Genomic DNA, 25,607 nt, shown 5'->3' on the forward strand with positions numbered 1-25,607 from the left:
TCTTATTCAAAATTCTTTTGGCATAGCAAAACTGACAACTATCATACCAGAACATCATATCATATTAGAGGCCATGTTTAATCCCCGTGATAGGGTTGTGGGAAACCGGTAGTTAACAGAGCAGAAACAGAATGTGAATATTCCCCTTATTTATTCTTGGAGCCCTCAGTGTGCACACAAGAAAGATAACCAAAAAACTACTTTATTTCTAAAGTGGGTGCACCAAAAACAGAGCAGTTGGTATCCACCCAAACAGAAGCCACTATTAGGACCCGTGGTAGGTCAAACAGATCACCATCCACAAACCATATCCAGATTCATAATGTTATGCCAAAAGTTTTCAAAAATCACATCATATCATATCACAGTATAGAATATCTTCAGAACAAAATAGAGTAAGATCACAAAAACATAATTTATGCACAAAATTTCATATTCGCTCTTTTTTGCACAGGTAAAAAACTGAATGCCAGAAAAATAAGTTCATGTCTATACTAGTCATGAAGAAAATGCTTTCTCTTTTATTAGAGTTCATGAATGATGTCGAACAAATACTTGAGGTTGTTTTCATAATTCTAGAAGAGAGAGAGAGAGAAGAGAGAGAGAGCAACAGAGAGATGAAATGGGGGGGGGGGGGCGCTCTACGTGTACCTACCGAGACGGAGTTAGGGTGACAGCGACCAAGTAGGATTGAAGATCAACGGTGGTTCGTGTGACGGTAGATTGCGGTGCATGGCAACGTCACTCTGCTTCTACTATTCACAACTGAGAGCAAAAATGTGCTATGTTTTTGGGCAGCAAAACAGAGGTGCAAACGTTTGTTCCTACCTATAGGTGGTTGCCATGCAGTCACAATGGAGGGTAGATGCTAGAAGGTGTTTGGATGGCTGAGGTCGTGAAAAGAGGGCAGCAGTAGCTTGGGGTTTCTTCGTGCACGAGGGATGGTTGACGTGCATAAGTATATATATATATATATAGAATTCAAAACAAAACCCTAGAGGGAGGGAAAAAGAGACGTGCATTGGAAAGCTATGGAAAACAGACATGATTGAAGCATGGATGCATTGACAAACAGGCGTGCATCGTGTAGAATGTGGAGTCTGATATAAGATCTAATGGCTTAGGCTTTTTCTCCTAATTTTGAGTCTCGACTAATCTTTAAATATATATATATATATACTTGTTCAACAAATTCCTCAACCCAAACCAAGATTCCATCCAAACCAAAATATTTAATGATTTAAACAAAAATGGCAAGCCCAATAAAAATTCAATATCCACCAAAAATAAAATTTTAGGCTCGTAGTCTCTTCTAAAAATTTACTCATAATCCCAAATGGGCTTTTCATATCTATAAACCCAAAAATACTTAGAAAGCAGGCCTGGTGCTAGACTCGAGTGTTACATCCTTCCTACCATAGGTCCATAAGTTGTGCCCGCAATTGATGATTGAAGGAGAAAACACCTCTCCTAAGTGTCCTAGTCCCTACTCACCATAAGTCAATAAGCCACACTTGCACTTGACGATTATAGGAGGGAACACCTCTCCCACTTGTCCTAGTCTTTCCTAGCCACCTAGCACGATCAAATGTGGCTCCCGCCTAGTTCAAAGCCGAGCTCAACGGTGGCACAACATCTTCTCCAACAAACACAGAGTGTTTATAGTCAAGCCACAATGTTTGCTAGCGGGTTACCTCTGAGAACAAGCCTTCGAGCTCTACAACCACTTAAGATGGATCGAGCGGGTCAACGAGCTTCCTAACCACTTAAGTGTGGGTTATTACAAACAAATTGTAACATCAATGCCAAAATGGAAACATCAAACAACAACTGTGGCAAGGGGCAACAATCCACTGAAAGCTTGCAACAATACATGCTCTTTACTTTTGGGCAAACATTTGCGCCTATGCTAAGCTTCACGCTTGCACCTAACATAGTCGAGTCAACTCCCACCTAGCTCTACAAGTTGAGCTCTGCGCTCTCACCCAGCAAAGTCGAGTCATCTTCTGCCTAACTCTACAAAAAGAGCTCACTACAAAAAAAATAAGCAGATTGGGCTACTTTTATTTTTGACAACACTAATATAACCAGAAATAACTCATATTTTTATTTCAATCGAAATATCATGGCTTTTAGAAGATTATTTAGGTGTAGCTTTTAGAAGGATTCATCTACAATTTTTTAGACCAAAGTCTCTCAAAAATTGTGATCAATCCATTTTAGTTTGGAATCACTACACCTATTGGGAATAGGTGGGCCTCGCTGGAATCGTCCTCTCTTATTCTCTGTCTATGAATTGTTTGTAATTCTTCTCATGTAATTCTACAGTATGCAATGAATGCAACTGGTACTGATCTGCATGATATCACCAAGGAAAATAAGTGTATATTATTGTATTATCTATAAATTAGTGGTTGATTGTAAACAATTGGGTATTTGATTGCAGAAGAGAAGGGCCCACGTACTCATGTAAAGTCAAGCTTCCAGGAAGCAACAAAGGCGACAACACCAAATGTGCTAAAATCTATGCACCAATAACACCACCTGCACTTCTGGCCAGGATCCAAAATATAAGACACAAAGCACATGCTATGGAGTTTTGGTTTAGCTAGCTTTTGTTTTTAGTATGCATGGTAATTAACACACCCACCACTTTTTAAGATCAATTGACGAATTTTGATCTAGCATGCATGCCAGAGCATTAGTAGCTTTTGAGTTTTTGCTTGTGTAAAAATAGCTGCCCCTTTTCCATGCACTTCAGTTTTCTTGTTTATTTTCTTGTTTTCAAACCTTCCCTCTTTCTAATACATTCCTAATTACACAAGCAAGGATTTAGAAGTGATCAAATGGAGGTAAACAAGCTAGAGAGTCAACCAAATAGAAACTAGTAGGAAGGAATCAATTGCATAAATTTAGAGGAGGAAACGCATTGCATAAAGAGTTTGCTGCTATGCTACAATTTTGGACAGAATTAAAAGAGGGATCTTACCTGCTGCTTTGGTAGCTTCTCTGGTGGTTGTGCTACCTCTTGAGGTGGTCTAGAATGAGGCAAGTTCAATTGCTACAAGAGGCTTGAGTGGAGTAGTTAAGAAATAGGTGAAATAGGTTGTTAGTTCACTGCTGCAGATTTTACTGGTTTGGTTGTTCACATTGGTTTAAGCTTGAGAAATGGCTCACAAACAAGCACTCATTTCTAATGGTTTGACGTATAAAATGGAGGGTTTAAACCTATTGAAAATGGATTAAGGTAAAGGAAATGATAGAGCTAAATCTATAGTAGAAACTATAATAATAGAAATTTAATTGCCTAGACCAAAACAGAGTAGAATTTTATTCTACCTCATCAACTAGTAGGTTGAACTAATTTCTCTTGTTTCTATGTGCATAAATATTTTCTCAAACTCATAAGCCCCTCGACAAAGCATACTCGTGATTTCATAAGTTCAAACCATGATATTCCTCTACTTATACACTCAAAACACAACATGATCTAACTTAATGAATGGAAAAGCAAGTGGCATGAACAAAGGGCTATGTAGGTTGTCTTGGGGCTGAACTACCTTAAAGGAAGAACAAGAAAAAAAAAATTGCAAACTTTGTTCAACTAGATTGAGTATTACTTTTTAATTATAAATAGTAAATTATATCAAGAAGGTCATGAGGAGGCTTAAGAAGAGCTGCCTAAGAAAGCAAAGTTCTTCTTCAGTACTGTAGTTCAAAATTGGGATGCAAAATTTTATGTAAAAGTTGAGGACAATATAGACCTTGATCTTTGAGGTTTGGATTCTCAATCTTTGATTATAGCTACCTTTTCTTTTTTCTTTTTTCCTGGGTATTCCAGTTTAGATATTGGTTATAACTTTTCATGCTTGACTTGATTTGAATATTGCATAACTCTTAATTACTTTACAATTTTGACTAGAGTTGTGTTATAATTTCTATATGGACAAGAGTTGGATACAAATCACTGATAGATTTGGATCTAGGGAATATGCTATGGAAGAAACAAGCTGAGTACGACAAGTTTGAGTACTGCAAAGGTGAGTTTGTGACTTCTATAAGGCATTTTCTTTTTGTAATACTTGCATCTCAAATGGCACAAAACTTGGGTGGAATAATACCAATGATATGCATACCATATACAGGGTAGATGTGTGGAATGAATCACACCAAAGGAAAATTAATTCAATGATTTGAACAAGAACAAACCTTTTCATAAATTGTAACAACAAAATTAATAAAACATGAAAATGTAAAATTGATGGTTACAATTACTTGAGAATTCAATTTTGTGAATTTGACCGGCAAAGGTATATTGGTGAATATAAATTGTTGATCCACATTTGAAATTGGGTTTTATGATTTTCTGTGCATGTCTTTCACTTGGCTGAATGGTCTAGCAAGTGTTGTAGATGTTCAAGATGCTGCCAATAGGTACACCTTTCATTGAATTTTATTTACGGTTTTGATTGATGTGGATTTTCTTTGCATGTCTTTCACTTGGATGATTGTTCGCATACTGGTTTTGAGCATATAAAACTTTGATGTTTTCAAGTAGTAATGATTCAGGCATTCTTCCTTCTTCTCATTTTATATATATATATTTTTAAATGATAAAGGCATTCTTTTTTCTTGTAATTTTTGAAAATATTTTGGGCAGTCACATAAACAACAATTCAATTCGTGGGCAAAAATCCTTTCTTTGATCTAATTCAAATGTCATTGTTTTTTTTTTTTTTATAAATATTTCGAGGACAAGTATGTAAAGATGAAGAAGGAGGAGGGTGTCTTCCACCTTTACCAGAATATATCGAGAGTGCCATGACTTGGTGGAAGTCTTTTCAATTATAACTGACTAGAAAATTCAAAACCCTAATCCTCTCAAAAAGAGCCCCCAATTCAATTTTATGGCGATGGAAGTGGATTGAATGGTTTTGCTTTGATATTTTCTCTAGGTGTATACAGTTACTCATGATTAAGTCATCAAACATTGAGTGACACTTACAAATAACATCATTTTATTGTTTTCTCGAGATAGTTTCCCCATGAATTGGGGCCATAAGTGACTTCAGAAGAGCAAATTACACTGGATAAACTGAATAGTAGTGCTCAACAATTGTGGCTCGGATTCATCAAATAGCTTTGTGGGTTCTTTTGGACCTTTTGCTTTTTTTAATGACATTAGAAAACTTCAACAGTAGTGTTTATCCTTCTTTTTTTTTTCTAAACAAGAAGGAAAAGAAGCTCATTTGGTATGAGTGGATAAAATCCAATATAATTAAAAAAAAAAAAGAGTCTGCAGATCTATTTTGGCAAATTTTGATACTTTTTGCGGCGACTAAATGTCGTCGAAAATAGTAAAATATTTCTGTCAACCACTATAGTAGCTGGGGAAAACCATTCTTGGTTCAAAATTTGTGGCAAGTGTTGGGCAATTATTTTTCGTCGGAAATAAGTATTTGCGGCAAAAATAAGACTATTTACGACAATTTATGTTCGTAGGAAATTAGCTTATTTATTGTAGTGGCTCCGCACTCACACCGGTTGAGCCCCACGCTCGGGGATTATCATCATTTTAGCAAGCAGAAGACCAAGGACCAATTTTCAAAGTTTTATTTTCTACATGAAGTTCAATTTGAAGATTCTCAAGGCCCTCCTATTGAGCACAACAACCTTAAGAATCACGCGATGACTGGAAGGGGTAAATTATCACTAGCCCAAGCTCACAAAGCCCTGTCCAAAGGAGGGGTCCCATCTTCATAAAGGAAGAGAGAAAGAGAGATAGAAGTAAAGTGACAAAAGCTAGGGAAGGAAAAATGTGTCAGGGCAAAAGAAATGAAGTGACTGGAAAAGGGTCAGGCATGCTACAAATGACAACAAAGTGACATAAAGCCAAGCTCTTCACTAACCACTAATAGAGACCAATAAAAGGGATATGAGATCAAAGATGTGGGAACTTTTGGGTGACTTGAGGAAAGAACTTCTTCAACCTCCAGATGGAAGCTTCAGTTTTATTTTCTCCAAGCAGTATTACAGTTACCTTTGAGAGACTGTAAATTTGCCACTTATAGTGGAGTTGCCCTTCAAACGATCCATGAATGTAGGCCTTATGTCAAACTACGTAAATCTAGATGTCTTATTCTCTATTTATATTTGCTGTATCTATTTCTATTTACTGAAATTGACGTACGTGCGGACACTGTACTGCCCTTCCTGACCACTGTCGTGGGCTCCAGACAATACCGACCAAGGCCTGAATCGTCACCATGGGCCAGGAATGACTTCTTCTCCCCTTCTAACCTGTTACAAAATAGGCTTTAACACTACTATTTCTCTTTCTCAAGAATGTTCACCTCCAGTACCGTTGCATTCTCAAGAATAAGGTCTCCCGGCTCCCTTCGATTGTGGACATTTCATTGATTGGTTAATATATATACGGTCGCGTATTTATTTTAGTTGTCTAAAACGGTTGATTGCAATTCGACCCATGTATTTGGTTAATTTAAATGATCGCGGTTGTCTTAAAACCATCTACGCATGACGTACGTAGCTCATCAAACCTGAACTTCGGCGGCTTGCCTCAATGTGTTTCCTCAATATTTCACCAACATATCCTGAGAAAACGTTACATTGGCTTGTATCGTTTCAGCCCCCTGGCCTCCCCCCTCCAGCCTTCAAGAAGCTAATTGGCTTCTTGATCTCTTATGAATTAACTCCCCGGCCAATAACGGCAACTCATGTTTCTCTGGAGATTAATGCCTCTATGTTCTCATAATCTTCCATTCGCTAAAACCGATTTTAAAATCAAAGGTAGAGACCAAAGTGAAAATAATTTTAGGCCCATAAATTTGATTTAAGGAGCTAATAATCCTCTAAGAGATATTCCTCCATTCATGGCTGCTTCCATACTGCAGAAGTTGTCCTTGTCACCCAACATATAGCATTATTTGTGCTTTGGGTCAAAATACTTGTCAAGTTCAGTTAATTTGCATTCATTTTCACCCCATCTCCATTTATGGTTCAATATAGACTAGCTAGTTAACCCTATTATTCCTCAGTTCTCAGTTATGCCCCTATTCTGTTTATTAAGTAGTTTAGTTTGTTGCTGTATATGAAAAATTCAGTCAATTTGTGTAGAAATGACTAACCATCAGATTCTACTTGATCTGACTCTTAATTAGTGATCTCAAACATATATATTATATGATGCTGATTGATGATGCCTAACCATTTGCAACAATATCTCTGTCATGGAACTGGGTTCATGATTTTGAATGCTCTACTCTTCTGAGTTTGTATTGCCAAGTACTGCATGCTCAATGATTGTGACAGATCTAGCAAAGCAATAAATAATTTGACGATACAACCACAAAAATTAAACATGATTAATTAATTACTACGTACTCTAATTATTAAATTGTCGACCCGAATGCATGCTCATCAAGTTTAACTCAGTTTAATTCAGTTTACAGTATTGACGGTTGGATTTTATCAAAAGGTGAATATTAATATATAATAAGCTTTAGTAGTTAGAAGATGTAATGTACGTGTTAGTTTGGATGGTTTGAGCTATATGTAAAGTGTATATATAATCCAATGTTTAATTCCTTGATCGAGATCAGTTGCTGTAAGTACTTTCTTATCATTTTGTATTAAATGTATCACCTCAAAATTAAAAGCATGTATATATATTGGCAAGCTAGCTCCTAGTGCAGCTTCTTCGTAACCACAGGAGCAGAACCAAAGCCAGCAGGACCCACGGCATTCATCCCGGCTGGCCAGCCGGGGGGTTCTAGCTAATATTTAGCATATCGTGTGGTTGGCAACAATGTTCATAAATTTGGAGCTGGCTAGGTTGATCATAACTTTAATATGGTAAAGAAGGTCATGACCTTGCAGCTCCTTCATTTCCAAAACCAACAAATGATCAAAATTTTGATCACAACATGCACACATGCTGCAGCAATATTTATGGATGATCTCGCGACCTCGTTATATACTTACGTCAACGTACAAATAACCATTAATATAGAAATATAATATCACTTCTCCGAAGAAATAAATAACTGTTTATTCACTTTTAATTACAACCTTAAATATATAAAAAACAAGATATATATATATATATAATTCAGACTATCTTATAATTAAAACACCTCCTTATAGATAAAATATATCCAACATAATAATAAACTCAGACCACTTGCATAGTCCAGCTTAGAATTACTTTCTGACAAAGCTTAGCCTGAAAGGATCGATCCTCCATATTCTATCTGTAAAATGTCAATAAGATCATTTTAATGAGTCACTTCAATATATAGGAGTACTTAAATCTCAGGTGTTCGGTCGATCGAACCATTTCAGCAAATTAAAGTACATATCCTTTTCTTTTATCCAACATGAAAAATGACAGCAACCCCAACAAAATCATGTGAACTTTGTAATATATATGTTAACTCAATTTAAAAATATGAAAAAGAAGTACGTACTCCATTGCAAATGGACATATAATATTCTACTGTGTGAGCAAAACAGATATTTCAACATTCCAACAGATCATCACATGATCAATAACACAAGTCATTGTCAATATATGTTTTTAATTCTGTATAGCTAGGGTGGATGCTGGAACTTATGGTCAAATATGTTTTTTCGGCCTCGTAAAGTCAATATGGTTGCACTACTATATTTATCCGGCCAATCAGAAAACGTATATGTGTGTGTGTGTGTGTGTGTGTGTGTGTGTGTGTATGTCTTTATATTCTGCTCCTCGTGACTAACTTATAAACTCTGTGTGTGTGTGTGTGTGATATCGTTCTTCGATCTACAACCATGGTCATGTTACATGCATGCTATCAGGAGTTCGAAAACACAACTAAAGTCGCTTGAGGATATGATCATCATGATATATATAATTTTCAAAGAAACATAGTGAATAATGCAAAATCAAATTTGCAAATGTTTGCGCAAACCCTTTCAGCAAAAATATACATTTCAAATCATGACATCAACATTAAAATCAGTTTATGAGGTTAATATATCATTCAATATAAACCAGTACAAATCCATGGAAAACCTAGCTAGCTCGACTCAGAAGGTAAAGGCCAAAGATGATTATTTGGAAGAGTAGTTGAACCTTTACTTGAATTGTTGTCACACTTCTTGATGACGCTTTGTGAATATTGCATCATATGAGGTTGGGTTTTATTAGAAAATTCTGTTTATCATTGTAAAGTTTGTTTAATTACTCATCTGTATTTTTCCTAGTAGTACTTCGATAAGGATCTGAGCGGTATTGTGTTTTAAGTTGCTTAGAATTTGAATTTTAGTTCCGAACCCTTAATAGAGTTTACTCATTTTGTTTTGTCTCCAAGATTAGATCAGTTGTATTCATTTGAAATGATAGATCTTGCTAGGAGCTAATACTATTAAGTATAAAAGTTCAAACAACCACACAGCTTGTTACCAAAGCAAAAGATCAGAGATCAGAAGATCACACGGGAAAGGGAGGAAAACGTACAAAAGAGTTTAGGTGGCATTTTGATATGCAATGTTATTAGAGATAACCTTGATTCAGTTTACATTTTACTTTACTTTAGTTCTCTTTTAGTTTAGGCTTATGATTAGTTCAGTTAGATATTTAAATTTTACTTTTTCCCGCTTGTATGTTGATATAAAAGCAACACTTCTATTTTATGTAAACTTAACTTTTGAGGAATACAATTTTTCGATACCCTCTGCATCTTCTTGGTATCAATCTTAATATGGTATTAGTTTGAACAACACATTCCTGCACAAAAACACCATGGTATCTTCCTCTACTGATCCTTCTAAGTCTTCCAGTCCATACTATCTTCATCATGGTGATAGTCTAGGATCTGTTCTTGTCACTCAAGTTCTCACATGTGACAATTATCATGCATGGCATCGATCCATGCTCATGGCCCTAACTGCCAAGAAAAAAGTCTATTTCATTGATGGATCTCTTACTAAACCATCCAAAACTTTTCCTCTTTTTTCCTCCTGGACTAGATGTAACAACGTGATCCTGTCTTAGCTTCTCAATTCTCTTTCTAAAGACATTGCTACTAGTGTGATCTATGTTGAATCTACCATGGACATGTGGTTTGACCTTCAAGAAAGGTTTTCTTAGGGTAATGGCTCTCATATTTACCAATTGCATAAGTCAATTGCTTCTCTTATGCAGAAGGACCTTTCTGTCAGTGCATATTTCACTCAAATGAAGGGTTTATGGGATGAGTTGATGAATTATAGACCCTTACCTGTTTGTTTGTGTGGAGGTCTACATACCTTGATGGATATGCATCAGCAAGACTATGTTATGTGATTCTTGATGGGGCTGAATGATTCTTTTTCTCAAATGCGTGCCCAAATCCTCCTCATTGATCCACTTCCTCACATCAACAAGGTTTTCTCCCTTGTTCTTTAAGAAGAGCGTCAGAAAGACATTGGCTCGGTAATGATTTCTAATATTCCATCTACTGTACTTTCATCTTCAGCAAAACTTGTCCATCAGAATAAGCCTTCAATTCGGAAAGATAGACATATTTGCTTCCATTGTTCTATTCTTAGGCATACCATTGAAAAATGTTTCAAGTTACATGGATATCCTCTGGATATCACTCCAAAGGGAAGTTTTCCAATCCCTCATCCTCAACTCATTTTGATTTACCTTGTAACAATGTCAACAACTTCTAGCACTTCTCAATTCTGGGTCACATGATTCTCAAGCAGCAAATGTAACTTCTCCAATTGATCACCTTTTGGGTAAATCTTCCTTCTATTTTTTCCATCAAAACAATATCCCCTTCGTATATTGCTCATAATGATTGGATTATAGATATTGGTGCTATGGATCATATGGTCCATTCCACATCCTTTTTTACTTCTTGTCATTCTGCTCACAATTCATTTGTTCAAATGCCAAATGGATTTTCTACACCAGTTACACATATAGGATCCATTCATCTCTCCCCACAGCTTATCTTACATAGTGTTTTGTGTGTACCCTCTTTTAAATTCAATCTTCATTTTGTTAGTTAATTAACCAAATCAACATCTTGTTGCTTGGTTTTCTCTGGTAATGCTTGCTATATATAGGACCTCACCCATTGGAGAACGATTGGGAACGGTAAAGCCAAAGGAGGATTATGCCTACTACACAAACCAGATGATCATGTTGATCTTCCTTGAGATTCACCTTTCAATTTTGCTTTTGTTTCTAACTCTAATCATTCTAAATTTGATATTTAGCATAAAAGGTTGGGTCAGCCCTCCTTTTCTCGGATAAAATTGTTGTCATCTATTGTACCTACTGTTTCTGTCAATAATAATATTTTGTGTTCAATTTGTCCACTTGCTAAACACAAAAGGTTGCCATTCCCTTCCCATAGTGAGCATAGTTCTTCTTGTCCTTTTCAACTTATCCACTGTGATATATGGGGCCCCTTTCGATATTAGTCATTGGATGGTTTTAAGTATTTTTTAACCATTGTAGATGACTTTTCTCATAGCACTTGGGTTTATTTGATGAGGTCTAAATCTGATGCTCAAGTGCTATTGCAGCATTTCATTAATATGGTTGCCAATCAGTTTGATTCTTCCATCAAAACTATAAGGATAGATAATGGCATTGAATTTGCTATGCCTCAGTTCTTTTCTTCTAAAGGCATAGTTCATCAATTGTCTTGTGCAACCACCCCTCAACAAAATTCAGTTGTTGAAAGAAAGCATTAGCACATTCTCAATGTTGCTTGTGCTCTTCTTTTTCAATCTAATGTTCCTTTGGTTTTATGGTCTGAATGTATCCTTACAGCAGTATACTTGATTAATAGGATTCCTTCTCCTTTGCTACCAAATAAAACTCCATATGAATTAATTTTCCAACAACCACCTTCCTATTCCCATCTTAAAGTCTTTGGTTCTTTTTGCTATGCATCTACACTAGCTCATAACTGATCTAAATTTGCTCCTTGAGCTAGGAGATGCATTTTCATTGCTATCCTCTTGCCATTAAAGGCTACAAAATTTATGATCTTGATAGCCATATTGCTTTTGTTTCTTGAGATGTTGTTTTTCATAAACATATCTTCCCTTTTAAATCCATAACTCAAAATCTTAATACTTCACCGTATTCTTCTCATGTTTTCCCTAAACCTATTTTTGATTATTTTATTTCCATCCCTACTCAATCTGTTCCTTCTCCACATCAATTTGTTTCTATTCCTACTCATATAGAATCTATTTCTAACCAGTCCTCTCCACCTTCTCCTACCCTTACAGAATCTGTTTTATCTTCTTCTCATCAATCACCTTCTTTACCAGCTTCATCCCTTCCTAGAAGATCTTCCCGAGCACACAAGCCACCTGGTTACTTGTATGACTTTCATTGCCATTTGTCATCTTCACAAGCTTGCTCTTCTCCACCTTCAACTGTAAATTCTGGTTCTTTATTAGGTAAGCAATATCCTATTTCCCACTGACTTGGTTATTCTCACTTGTCCTCTAAACACAAAACTTTTACCTTAGCTCTTTCCACCTTTTTTGAACCCTAATTTTATCACCATGCTATCAAACTTCCCCATTATGGTTGATGAAATTAAAGCCTTAGAAACCAACAACACTTGGACATTAACTAATTTTCCCCATGAAAAGAGCCCAATTGGATGCAAATGGGTTTATAAAGTTAAAGTTAAATCTGATGGCACACTTGAGAGGTATATGGCAAGGTTGGTTGCCAAAGGTTATACAAAACAAGAAGGAGTGGATTATTTTGATACCTTTTGTCAGTTGCTAAAATGGTAACTATCAAATGTCTTCTTTCTATAGCAACTGCTAAAGATTAGCATCTAATTCAATTGGATGTCAACAATGCCTTTCTTCATGGAGACTTGTTGGAAGAAGTCTATATGTCTTTGCCCCTGGTTTTGGTGATAAAAATGATAAATGAGTTTGTAGGTTAAAAAAGTCTTTGTATGTTTTGAAACAAGCTTCAAGACAATGATTTGCTAAGTTCTCTTATACCATTCTTGACCTTGGTTTTAAACAATCCAAACCAGACTACTCTCTTTTCACATGGCTTCAAGGTACTAGTTTTATTACTTTACTAGTATATGTGGATGACATCCTTATTGTTAGCAATGATATATATTCAATTAACACTTTCAAAGCATTTCTTGATCAGAAATTCAAGCTTAAGAACATTGGGTCTTTGAAGTATTTTTTATTTTTGGAGGTTGCAAGAAACATCACTGGTATTTCCCTTTCTCAAAGGAAATATGCCTTAGAGATCTTATCAGACACTAGGTTCCTGAGCTTTAAACCTATTAAAACTCCCATGGAACAACACCGTAAACTCTCTTGAGATGATGGTCCTAATGTAGGAGATCCTCAAGCATATAGAAGATTGGTGGGTAGGCTGCTTTATCTTACCATCACAAGACCAAATATCACTTTTACAGTCTACATTTTAAGTCAATTTATGGACTCCCCTCGATTGCCTCATCTTCATGCTGATCAACGAGTTTTGCAGTACATTAAGAATTCACCTGGTTAGGGTTTATTCTTCTCTGCTAGTTCTTATCTTTACTTGACTGCATTTGCTGACTCAGATTGGGCTGGCTGTCAAGATACTCGAAGATCCATCATGAGTTTTTGTGTTTTTCTTGGCTCATCACTCATCTCATGGAAATCCAAGAAGTAGTCCGTAGTTTCTAGGTCCTCAGCTAAATCAGAATATCGAGCCATGGCCAACACAGTTTGTGAGATCGTGTAGTTACTCTCCTTGCTTGATTTGCAAGTCCCTCACTCTCAAGCTGCTGCTCTATATTGTGACAACAAGGTTGCCATTCACATTGCCACTAAGCCCGTGTTTCATACGTTCATGAAACACATAGAGATCGATTGCCATTTTGTTCGTGACAAGGTTCAAGAAGGAGTTGTGAAGCCCTTTCATGTTTCTTCTCATCATCAATTAGTCGATTGTTTCACTAAACCATTAGACCTTCCTCTATTCTCTTCCTTGATATCCAAGCTGGGCATTATTAACATACATGCTCTAGCTTGAAGAGGGGGTATTAGAGATAGCCTTGATTTAGTTTACATTTTACTTTCGTTTACTTCTGTTTTAGTTTAGGCTTATGATTAGTTCAGTTAAATATTTAAATTTTACTTTTTACTACTTGTATGTTGATATAAAAGCAACACTTCTATTTCATGTAAACATAACATTTAAGGAATACAATTTTTTGATACTTTCTGCATCTTCTTGGTATCAGTCTTAATACATGTAGGTGAATTAATTTGCCTATTGCTTAGAGCCAATGCTTGCAATCATGTGCTAGAATCACTCAGCAAGGATACAGACATCCAACCGTTATAGATCATAATTTAATTACTATACATACATATGTATATGTCATTTAGAATTTATATCTATATGTGTGTGTACTCACACATATATATGCATACACATACATGTGTGTCTGTGTGCGTGTGGGTGTGTCGTGTGTGAGTGTGAGATATATAGATGAGATTCATGGAAAATTAATGAGGATTTTTTTGTTCTTTTTACATTTCCTTGCAAAGTCTAAGCACTCTTTTAAGGAGGTTTTTTTTTTTTCCAAAGTGGTTTTAATGCTTTATCTTTCTTACCTTTTGAGGGGGACTTTATCTATATATATTGGTCTATTTTATCTAGTGAAATCTCTATACCTTCGTACTAGGTCATCTCATTGACACTCTATAAGTGAGAGAGCACATTAAAACTTGTTGATCACAAAATACAACTTTCTCATAAATATTGATTGTTCCACTCCAACTAGCTAGCCTAGTTATTGAAGCCTAGGCCCAAAGCCCAGTTTTTTTTGTTATTGTTGGTCTAGCCCATGTAGAAGCTAAAAACCTAGAATTAAGGACTAGCCCCTTTGCCCTGTGTGGTGTCATTTTGGCTCTGATGGGATAAAACCCTAATTTTTTTCTCTTCTCTCTTTCTCTCCTCCTCCCTTTCTTCTCCTGCACTGCAACCCTCCTCACCCCCGTGGCCCTCTCTCCCTTTTCTACTCCCACGAGTCCCACACATCGAAGTTGCTCCAGACATCTACCACCATTTGACTGCCACCCGCCTCCATTTGAAAACAAGCCTCATTGCTGTGAAGGGTGGTTTGGCCTATAATAGGCCAAAATCCACCCCCTCTGATCACCCTATCACCACCTCTGTCGGCTCCACCTCCCTCTCAATTTCTTCCTCCTCTCATATATCTTTTTATCTCTCAACCTCTGCTCCTGTTACTTAGGGATTTTACTGCCACCGCCCCCGTCCTCCAACCTCAAGACCGAGCAAAAGAGACTTTGATCTCTCATTCTCTAGTTTCCTTTCTCTAGCTCTCTCTTTCTCTCTCTCTCTCTCTCAAACACGCAATCCTTCTTCTTCTGTTTTCTCTCTATGGCGTGCCGCCGTCGTTGGCTGTTCAATAGTGCATCTGACCAAGACCATCCATAAGGTTCACCTATTTCCTCCCTCTCTCGACACCACTTTCCTCCCTCATATCTCTATTATCTCTCTTGGATGCTCTCTCTTGTTCTCCGTTTCTCTCTTAGGTTTCCACCTCAATCCACTGTACTCTGACACACCATTGTGGATATGCACACCCAACTCACACCCAAGTACCACCCCACTCACTCTCTTTCCCTATCTCAGAAAGCTTAGCCCTCTGGGTTTGAAAAACCCTTGCCGCCACTGTCACCCTGCCATGCTTCCGCCTTCCACAGTAGGCTCCCTCCTGTAACACCCCACTTAAAAACACCTTAGGCCTTAACCCTAGTAGCTATGACCCTAGCTAAGTAGAGGTTGTGATACTTGAGAAGAAAGGAGATTTTGGAGCTTGAGTTGGCAAAAGAGCTTACACCTTTGGTTTAGTTAGGATTATTAGAAAATTTTAGTGCTTTATTAAATTGAGGAAATGTGTCAAGAGGCCAATGGAAGAATGACACCTGGCATAGTGGAAGAATGACACATGGCCTCAACCCACACGACCCTAGGGTTAACTTCAGACCATCATAAGGCTTCTAACTTGAGTTAAGGTTACTATTCATCACACCCAGGAATAGTAACTCAAAGCATCATGACTTGCATAGTTTTCTTGAAACCATTTTCTTCATAATTTTAGATATAAAATTTTTGTCTTTTACAATTTTTTACATCACTCTTAGCTTTGAAGGATAGAATTACAACCCATGTCACTTGAGGCAAAGGCATGTTAATGACACAACAACCCACCAATTAGTACCCTTGGTGCAAAACCATGCAATCCTTCAACAAGTTACCAAAGCCATGTCTCTTCCACAAGCTTTTCAAGAGGTTTTCTACACCATTCAAACCTATTATGCCACCTAAAATCAGACCTAGGAGGTGGCCAAAAACAGTCCCATAAGGCAAGCAAAAATCACAACTATTTCACCTAGGAAATGAAGTTTTGTTCCAACCGAGTATCCTTGTTCCTTCAAGAATTTTCTGTACTTAAATTACCCACCTCATGCCATTTCACCCTAAATAAGTTATTCAAAGCACTCCATTACAATCTTAGCCAATCCCCTTCTACGAACCTTAAAACCGATTGGCAAATGGGAAGGTGAAGCACATCATGTTGATTGAAACCCATGCACTTTCAAATCCCTTTCTTCATTTTCTGCTCAAACCAAATAAATTGACCACCACTATACTTCTTTGCCCACCTGAGAAAGTCACTCAATGGTGATAATTATGCCCTCAAATCAAACCAAGAGGATGGGAAAAGAGAGGGATCAAAATTGGACAGTTTTGGATGAAACCAAAATCGTCGACCATAACTTGCTTTCCTTGTGAATTTTGCTTCAAATTTCTAGAACTACTCAGCCCCTGCACCTCTGGCCATCTTCTAGCGCTTGACCATGAGGTAATCATGAAGGTTTAGGCCACTATTCAACTAACCAAACCATGACAACTGAAATTGCACTCAACACCCTCCACCACCCACTACCCTCACCCTTCAACCAAGCCCCCCTTCATCCCCCACTTCCTCTAAAAACTTCCTCAAGCATTCTCCTAGAATTATCAAGAGCAAAATACTCCTAGTGTGAGAGTGAGTTCTTGGAGTGAATTTATTTTTGGAGCATCAAAGCCACGGTTTGGTGAGTTATCCTACCCTATCTTTTGTTGGGTGTTAGAATTACATGTTAGGCTTTTAATTATGGCGTGAGAATGGAGATTTGATTGAGTTATATGAGGTTTAACTTGAAGACATGCATTTCGGTTTAGATTTGAAGTCTTACTTGAATTAATTGTTTTGGGATGAAATTTTAGCTATTACATATCTTGATATGATCTTACATATTTTACTAATGTCCTGAATGATTGATTGGAGGTTTAAATTTGAGGAAAATAGCATGTCATGATAAGTTTATAAATCAATATCTTGTATTGATCATCAAGCATGTTTCAGGTTACAATTGGTTGAAGTTTATCTTGAGGAATCTTAGCTAACTTTCCAAAGCATGAGTGTTAAAAATCTAGAAATGCTTTGTTATCAAGATGAGAGTTAGAATGCATGATTCATTTAGGCTTTAAAACCCACATTGACAAAGAGAAGTTAGTAACATCATGCATGCACTCGATTTGAAGGTTTTATGATGATTTGTTGTTAATCAATGCATAAGTGTTGGGATAAACTCCTATGACCTGAATCTAAGTTATAAACATGTTTCCAAGATCATATTAAAGGTTCATTTTGGATTGAGAAATACTTTTAACCTATCTCATCTCATATCATCTCATTATTATAACTTTTACAAATTCTCACATAAAATACAATAAACAGTTCAATTTTTTCAAATCTCAAAACAATAATAATATTTAAAAAATAATATTCTAACAATTTTTTATTCAACTTTCATCTCAACTCACTATCCAAACCTAACCTAAGGTGCTATTTGATGAAAAGTTATAAACATGTTTCCAAGATCATATTAAAGGTTCATTTTAGATTGAGAAATACTCTCAACCTATCTCATCTCATATCATCTCATTATTACAACTTTTACAAATTCTCACATAAAATACAATAAACAATTCAATTTTTTTCAAATCCCAAAACAATAATAATATTTAAAAAATAATATTCTAATAATTTTTTATTCAAATTTCAACTTTCAGCTCAACTCACTATCCAAACCTAACCTAAGGTGCTATTTGATGAAACTTGATTACACATGCATCCAAAGGGGTTATAGGCTTGGAAATCACAAAAAGGCCCACAAAATGCATGCTAGGGGTTGGATTGATTTTCTCATAGTAATTGATTGATTCTTGCAATTCTAAAGTCATATATAGATTTAGATTTAGTGAAATTGGTGAAATTTGGGGCTAAAATGCAAATAGGAAAAGTTTAGTGCCTAAGTGGCAATTTCGGAAAAATGTAGGGGCAATTTTGTAGGTATGTTTTTAAACCCTTTTGATTTTGAACATATTCCTTAGTTTTAAAATTTTTAACTTAGAATAACTTTTATTATGGCCGCATCAAATTCTTAAGTACCCGAAAAGTTTGTAAGTTAGCTTCTAACTTACTATTAGATAATTTATTTATGATTCTTGTATAAATGTAACATTCATATGAAATATCATTTTGAGGATGAAAAATTATATGATACATCATTAAGTATTTGATTTCCTACTTGCATGACATGTGAAATTCTCATCATTTTAGCGTATTGCATATAAATATCATTTTCACATGAAACTTGCTATATATGCACATGTCATGAACTATATTTTTTTTCAAGCATAGCATGAAAATATATTTTTTTATGACCCCAAAAGCTAGAATGAGGAATTATCCTAGTGGAACTCCTCTTTCTACTCTGGAGTGGGTAAAAATGGAGTGGTAATCCTTGAGTTGACAAATAACCGTCAATAGTTTTAAATCGATTCTTTTTCAAGATTGCTAGAGTAAAGTCATATATGGCACCTAATGCTGATGAGTGCATACGTTATGATGATCTTTTATCATAATGATATGTTATGATGAAATGTTAATGATACCAATGCATTGGGTTACGATATCTGTAGACAAAGACGTAGTTTTAATGTGAGTTATACTACAGTCACCGGTAGGTACTCATAGTGCATATAGGGGAGCTGTAACAATACAATATGTTATGTTAATGATGGCTTTAATAACTATGTTATGTTTTTTAAAAGATGAAGTGAAAATTGTTCTCTGTAAAAAAAGATGTAAAGGAATCTGGATGGTAGATAAATACCGATTTATCTTCTGTATGCATCTCAAGTTTATCATTAATTATAAATATCTTATCTTTGTGCAAGTTGGTTATTTGGTTATTTAAATTATTGAGATTTTAAGGCATCTCATTGTGTTAGTCCCACTACCATTCCTTCCAAAATGGTAGAAGTTGTGTCAAGACTGACATACAATGAATAGGATAAACTGTTGGCTTCAGATGGTTAAGGATGAGCCCGAGCGGAGGCTGGATTTGATTTTAGTATTTATAGCAATGGCTCTATACACCATAGAGTGGATGAGAGAATTGACTTGAAACTTTGATGTTGTCTTTGAAGTAAGGAGATTCTCTCTCCCACTTTATGTATGAACTCATGCCTTAATATGTAGATCTCTGAAGTAAGGGAGTATCTAGTTATGATTAATTTAATCTATCAGGATGTTTAGTTCATTCTGACATAAAATTTTTTTAAGTCACACTATTGCCGCTGTGATTATTGTATACTGCTAGTTGTATACTATGATGCATTATACATTAACTGTCATGAAAGAGGGTATATAACCATGTGTTGCATGTCTGGACACATCAAGTCTCTATTACATCCCAAGCAGAGGTCTGAAGCATCACACACCCCTCTCAGACTCACCATCCCTCCAAATCTCTCACTCTCTCGCACTCTCTACCCTCACACACACATCATTTCTCTCTCAATCTGAGACATCATATCGCCACTTGGAGGACCACTTCAACATCTACTGTCAGGAACAACCATTAATGGTAAAGTAACACTCATGGCGTCTTGATCATCTAGAATTCCTACATCCGCGCTGTAAGTGGTTCTCAAACTAGCTTTTAAAATAGTTGTAGTTGAAAAAATTATGAAACTGTATTTTGTGTAGTCTGGGTGTGAATTATGAACGGATTATTTATGTGAATAGTTGGGATTAATCTATAATGAAGGCTGTGAATTTGTGAAGTGGTCGAGGGTCGTGGAGCGTTGGGAAGGAAACATATAGTTGATTATGATGTTGAAAATTGGTTGATGTTAAATAATGTATTTGGTTTCATTATAAATTTTATGTTGTTGCTATGTCATTCACTAATTAATTGTTACATGTTTCTCTGCATTATATTTGATAATTGTCATTAATATTTCTGTAATTATGCTTTGGTTATGTCTAAACTGGACTTGGAAAAACTGTTAGTTTTTTAGTCAAATAATTTTGTGGGTGTGTGTGTATCATGACCCCAACCTGAGATGGGCCATTATCTCGATAGAGTTCCTCTGGTCATTTGAGAGTATATAAAATTGAGTGACGTCTTCTAAGTTGTCATCAGGCAACAACAAGTTCGAGCGAGATGGTAACACTCTTGGGTCAACTATGTTGCCTCTCTACCAGCAAAGGCTAGAGGATGCCCAGTCACTTACTTGCTGAGCGTGAAGTTGGACATTGCTTGTTACAAAGGCATACGCACGGTCGTTTTTCATGGTGTGATGAAACGAGTGAAGATTTGGGGCCTTTTTCCCCTTTGTGTTTAAGCTTTGTTATTTGGCTTAATCTTATTTCGATGACTGTTATATTTTTTTAAGCGTAGTTTGGAAAACTTGTGGTTTATGGATATCTGCTTGGTAGTTTAGCTTTAGTTTCTAGTTCTATTAGAATTAATGACTGCCCTTTTTATTTTTACGCTTTGAATTAACTGCACACTATTGTATTGTATGTATGCACACACTTGCTATCACAATCCGCTAAGGATGTATGATCCAAGCGGCCAACATCCTGACATCACAACTTTAGCCAAAACACAAGGAAGGGTTGAGGGTGGTATCAAAGTTTTTGCGGCTCTGGGTAAATCCATAAGCCACCTAGATATAGTACTAGATTTTGGCTTTAATCTTAGTACGACTGACTTGAGATTTGTCAAGTAATACTTGGATTTTAAGCAAAGTTGTTTGAGATTTTAGTATGAGGCATGAATCTTTAGTAATGCTAGGTTGAATAATTAGTCATTAGGTTTGAATATGAGTCTAAATTATTAACATGCGCGAGGTTAGTATTTAGATTGGACAGATCATGTTCTTTTAGGAGATCCTCCGTCAGGAGGCTTCCTGGCTAGTTCAACTATCACTGCAACAGTTCCTTTTTCTTGTGATCAACGTATTTGTATATATGTTGTGTATAAACATACAAACACACAATTTTGAGCAAAGCTAAATATTCTTGATCATGCGGCCAAGAACTTGATCTGTCCAATCTATATACTAAGCTCACGCATGTTAATAATTTAGACTCATTTTTGTGTGTACGTACAAGTTAGAGTTGTGTATCATGAAGAGCAGAAAACAACATTTCAGATTGAGCTAACATATATATATATATATATATCACCAGTAAAATATTAACTTCTAGCTATATAGGTAATTATATAATTCATCATAAGCAAAATTCTCAAGCATTTCATGACTACCCCGGAAAAATTCTACAAAGTTTAGTTTGAGAAATATGCAAATCTAGTATTGAAGGCACAAAGTATTAAAAAAAAAAAAAAAAAAAACTGCTCCCCAGCGTGGATACATCTTCTGCTGTAAGGAGAAGCAACTAGCTGCTAGTGGGGAACTTTTAAGCTAGATAACAACTTGCTACTTTATTAATTAACATTAGCTCCTGATGATCCTACATCCAAGAAATTTGATTAATTGGGTGAAGAATTTATATATACACGACTATATCTGAGGAAAGCCATACATAATAACAGTAGTACTAGTATATATATATATATGTTCGTTTAGGAGGACAGCGTAAAATCTTAAAACTTGTTTGTTTCTTTGTGTAAACGCGTGACAGAAAAGTTAAACTAGGGAAAATTTAAGATCCAAAGAACAATTAATATTTAGCCAATGCACCAAGAACACACTGTTTAACTAGTATATATGTTTCTTTGTGTATGTGAATGTGTGCGTGTGTGTGTGTGTGTGTGTGTGTGTGTGTGTGTGAGAGAGAGAGAGAGAGAGAGAGAGAGAGAGAGAGAGAGAGAGAGAGAGAGGGAGGGAGGGAGTATTGATCTTCTCAAGGCCAGTATCACAGTTTTGAATTTACTCATGAGTTAGTTTTCAAGAGTAAAGTGTGCTAAACTACGTTCTGATATGATCGACTGGCATCAAAATTAATATTTCGGTGAGCTTAAAAGCATTTCATTGTACTTACAGACCCCATTCCATCTTGGGGACGCGTACCTCATTTATAATTAATTAGGTCTTCTAGTGCTTATATATACCAATTAGGGTTTCAGGGATTTATAAGTTTGAAAGAAAGATATATACTTCATTTGATCTTTAGTACTACCCTCATTTATAAAATATTCCTTGATCAGTATATTTTGTAGTCCACCAATTGAATTCGAGGACGAAATATAAATCAAAAGATCTTGTAGATTAAAGTTGGCTCACTGTATTTTCTCTTTATATATAGTTTCTTCAACGTGCATGATATTAGAATTTCAATTTAATGACAGGAAATAGAGGTTAGGCTTCTCAGCAAAAACTATTTATGATCTGGAATTTGAAAGCAACTGATAATCATAAAGAAATAATTACCATATCCAATTGCAGGAATCAACCTGCAAAGTGCGTAGAAGAAGTTGATTCTTCATTTCCCTTGCTTTGATTAGTCTTCTTCTTTTTCTTCTTATAAGGGATCCCCCTTGCTTTAGCTTGATAGTCCCTCACCTCTCGAAGATAAACTCGGATTGCACTATTGGCAAAGGGATTCATCTCTGGTGAGCCTCCATTCTCTTCATAAGCAGCTCTAAGTCGCCCAATGAGAGCATCTAGGCTACCCCAAGCTTGTCTTAGTGGGCAGGCGCAAGGTGCTGGCGGCTCTGGCTGTCCATAAAACATACAGCCTTGAAGATGAACTTTGGTCTTTCCAAATTGGTCAAGATATCGAAGAAAGTCTAACACATGATTGCAATTGCACTGGGAGAGTGGAACTAGGGGCCTCTGGTTCTTCAGATATTGGCCAAAAGTGTTCCAATCCCTTCTTTTTTGCGATTCATAACGGCTTGGTGTTGTTTGTTGGTGTTGCTGATAATCGTTTGGAGAGTTTGACGATCCTTGTGCAAGATCTTTCCCACTAGACATTGTGGTCCTGATTAATGAATACTGAAGATAATTGATAGATTTGATTTAATTTGCTAAATAAAGCAAAGGTCAAGCCGATGCGGGTGAAGGGAATAGAAATAGGAAAGTGGAGGAAGATGAAGATTACATCATGAGGCTATTGAGTAGACATGCCATGGGCCATATGTATGAATTGCCATTTTTCTTCATCTTTCATTCTCAATAATATATATATATTTTTTAAATTACCATCAGTATTAATTGTTCATTTCACCCCTAGCTAGCTATAATTAGCTGCATACGATCATCGAATATATGTATTTATAAAGGGGTATAGTAAGAGGGTTTCGAACCTAGATTTTCTATTTATATAACTGGCTCATATATTATCAGGTCATCAAACTTTTGACACATCATCATTAAATATTAATTAGGTATATATGCCCTTAATTTGTCAACGGAAGCCACCTTAATCATTGAATTAAAAACCTGCAAATTTACCATTATTTATTATAACCCTAGACACTACCATCAGTAATATTCACCATTCAATATTGCAATCGGATTAATTTTTTATTTTATATTACTGGTAATATAAAAATATATATATATATGTACAAAAAATAGCTGAATTAATTAATGTTCAAACATTAAAGATCGAATTAATGTCATATATATATATATATATATATATATTGTTATGCTCTCATGATCTAGATGTATTGATCCATCGATCTTGTAAGACGTTGTACGTGTGTTAATCTTTTTACTGTTGGAGCACAGTGTTGGGTGAAACAAGTTGCAAATTGGGATGACTTTTTGTGTTGTTAAACAACTGTTCATATTTGAATTATTAAGCAGATTTGTAAACGAGATATGCTAGAAAGATTTGATGTTGCTGGCTTCATATATTTATGGTTGTCTTTGTCAATAAAAGCTGGATCGAATATATATATATATATATATATAAACAAACCCTAAGTACTACAAGAAAAAGAGATACTAAAACTACCACCAGTCATAGAAACTCCCCATCAAACCTGTTATCAAATTCAAACTTCAGAAGTTTCTCGAAAATAATAATGATCGATCGAGGCGCAGCTGCATGCATGCCATGCCATGCCAAACACATATTATATATGCAGTACTGCAGCTGTAAACCATGCATGCATGCAAGTGTAAAGTCATGCATATATAGGGAAACATGTATATATATATCTTCTTTCTTACTTTTTTATCTTTCTCCTCCTTTTTCTCCCTACCAACCCGGCCCTGATCCTCTCTTTACATGCATGCTTAATTAGTACATGATCATGCATGCATGTGCATGCGAGGCAGGACGTACAAAAGGCTTTTTAGCCATAAGTTTTTTCAAAGATTGCTCTATAGCAAGCCAGCTAAATATATAGTGAAACCTTATTAATTAACACATCCATCTGATTATAATTAGTATTTTTTTTAATAACAAGCTTTCCAATAAAAGAAAAACCTTTAGAAACACTATTTATCCACCCAAATAACAGAGATAAGAAAATCAGGAAAAGACCCCTCCCAAACGCTTTGATCTGTAATGATCCAAGCATGCTTAGCCAGCTTGTGTGCCCCTTCATTACCTATGCGACCAACATGTTGTATGTTGCACTGGTGGAAGAGCCTCATCATCTCTTGAATCTCTTTAACCATACATGCATTACTAAGGAGCTAGAGACATAGAATCTCCATTGTCTTAAATGGTTTGAACCATTATTAAAAAATCACTTTCGATCACCAAGTTTGTAATTCACCTATGGATACAAAGTTACAGACCTCTTAAATTTTCCAACAGTTCTATTTCAATAGGATCATTGACTGCCATCTCCTTATTGCTAGCTGCGAATAGTACCTCTCCTTTCTCATATCTAAGAATGACGCCTACCACTGATCTTTGTTGATCATGGAATATTGCGCCATCAACATTAAGCTTCAAAGATCCTTATCTTGTGGAGGAGGTAGCCAAGACCCTTTATGCTTCTTATCCACATATATAATCACTTCATGATCAGACCATAAAGAGAGAGCATTATGCAGAACGGCTTCGTCAGGTTGAAAATCTTTATTCTCATACAATTTATGATTCCATCTATACCAGAATGCCCATGCAATTAGGAAAAATTTCTCGGGTTCTTGTTTACTTCTTTTAGTGTGGATAGATCTA

General features: G+C 35.9%; 1 protein-coding gene across 1 annotated transcript; it reads right to left on the minus strand.

Moving 5' to 3' along the window:
- Window positions 1-7,966: 7,966 nt before the first annotated feature.
- LOC122304179 (protein LIGHT-DEPENDENT SHORT HYPOCOTYLS 10-like) lies at window positions 7,967-23,596 on the minus strand. Its single transcript, XM_043116286.1, has 2 exons — window positions 22,889-23,596; window positions 7,967-8,273 (listed from the first exon to the last, which is right to left on the minus strand). Exon 1 carries the CDS (start codon window positions 23,432-23,434, stop codon window positions 22,907-22,909), a length of 528 nt encoding a protein of 175 aa, XP_042972220.1. The 5' UTR covers window positions 23,435-23,596; the 3' UTR covers window positions 7,967-8,273; window positions 22,889-22,906.
- Window positions 23,597-25,607: the final 2,011 nt, after the last annotated feature.

Source organism: Carya illinoinensis, chromosome 3, assembly GCF_018687715.1.
Source record: "Carya illinoinensis cultivar Pawnee chromosome 3, C.illinoinensisPawnee_v1, whole genome shotgun sequence".
NCBI lineage: Eukaryota > Viridiplantae > Streptophyta > Magnoliopsida > Fagales > Juglandaceae > Carya > Carya illinoinensis.

What these genes read in the sequence shown, in the direction of transcription:
- LOC122304179 (XM_043116286.1), bottom strand. Translation starts at nt 23,434, where the DNA reads ATGTCTAGTGGGAAAGATCTTGCACAAGGATCGTCAAACTCTCCAAAC.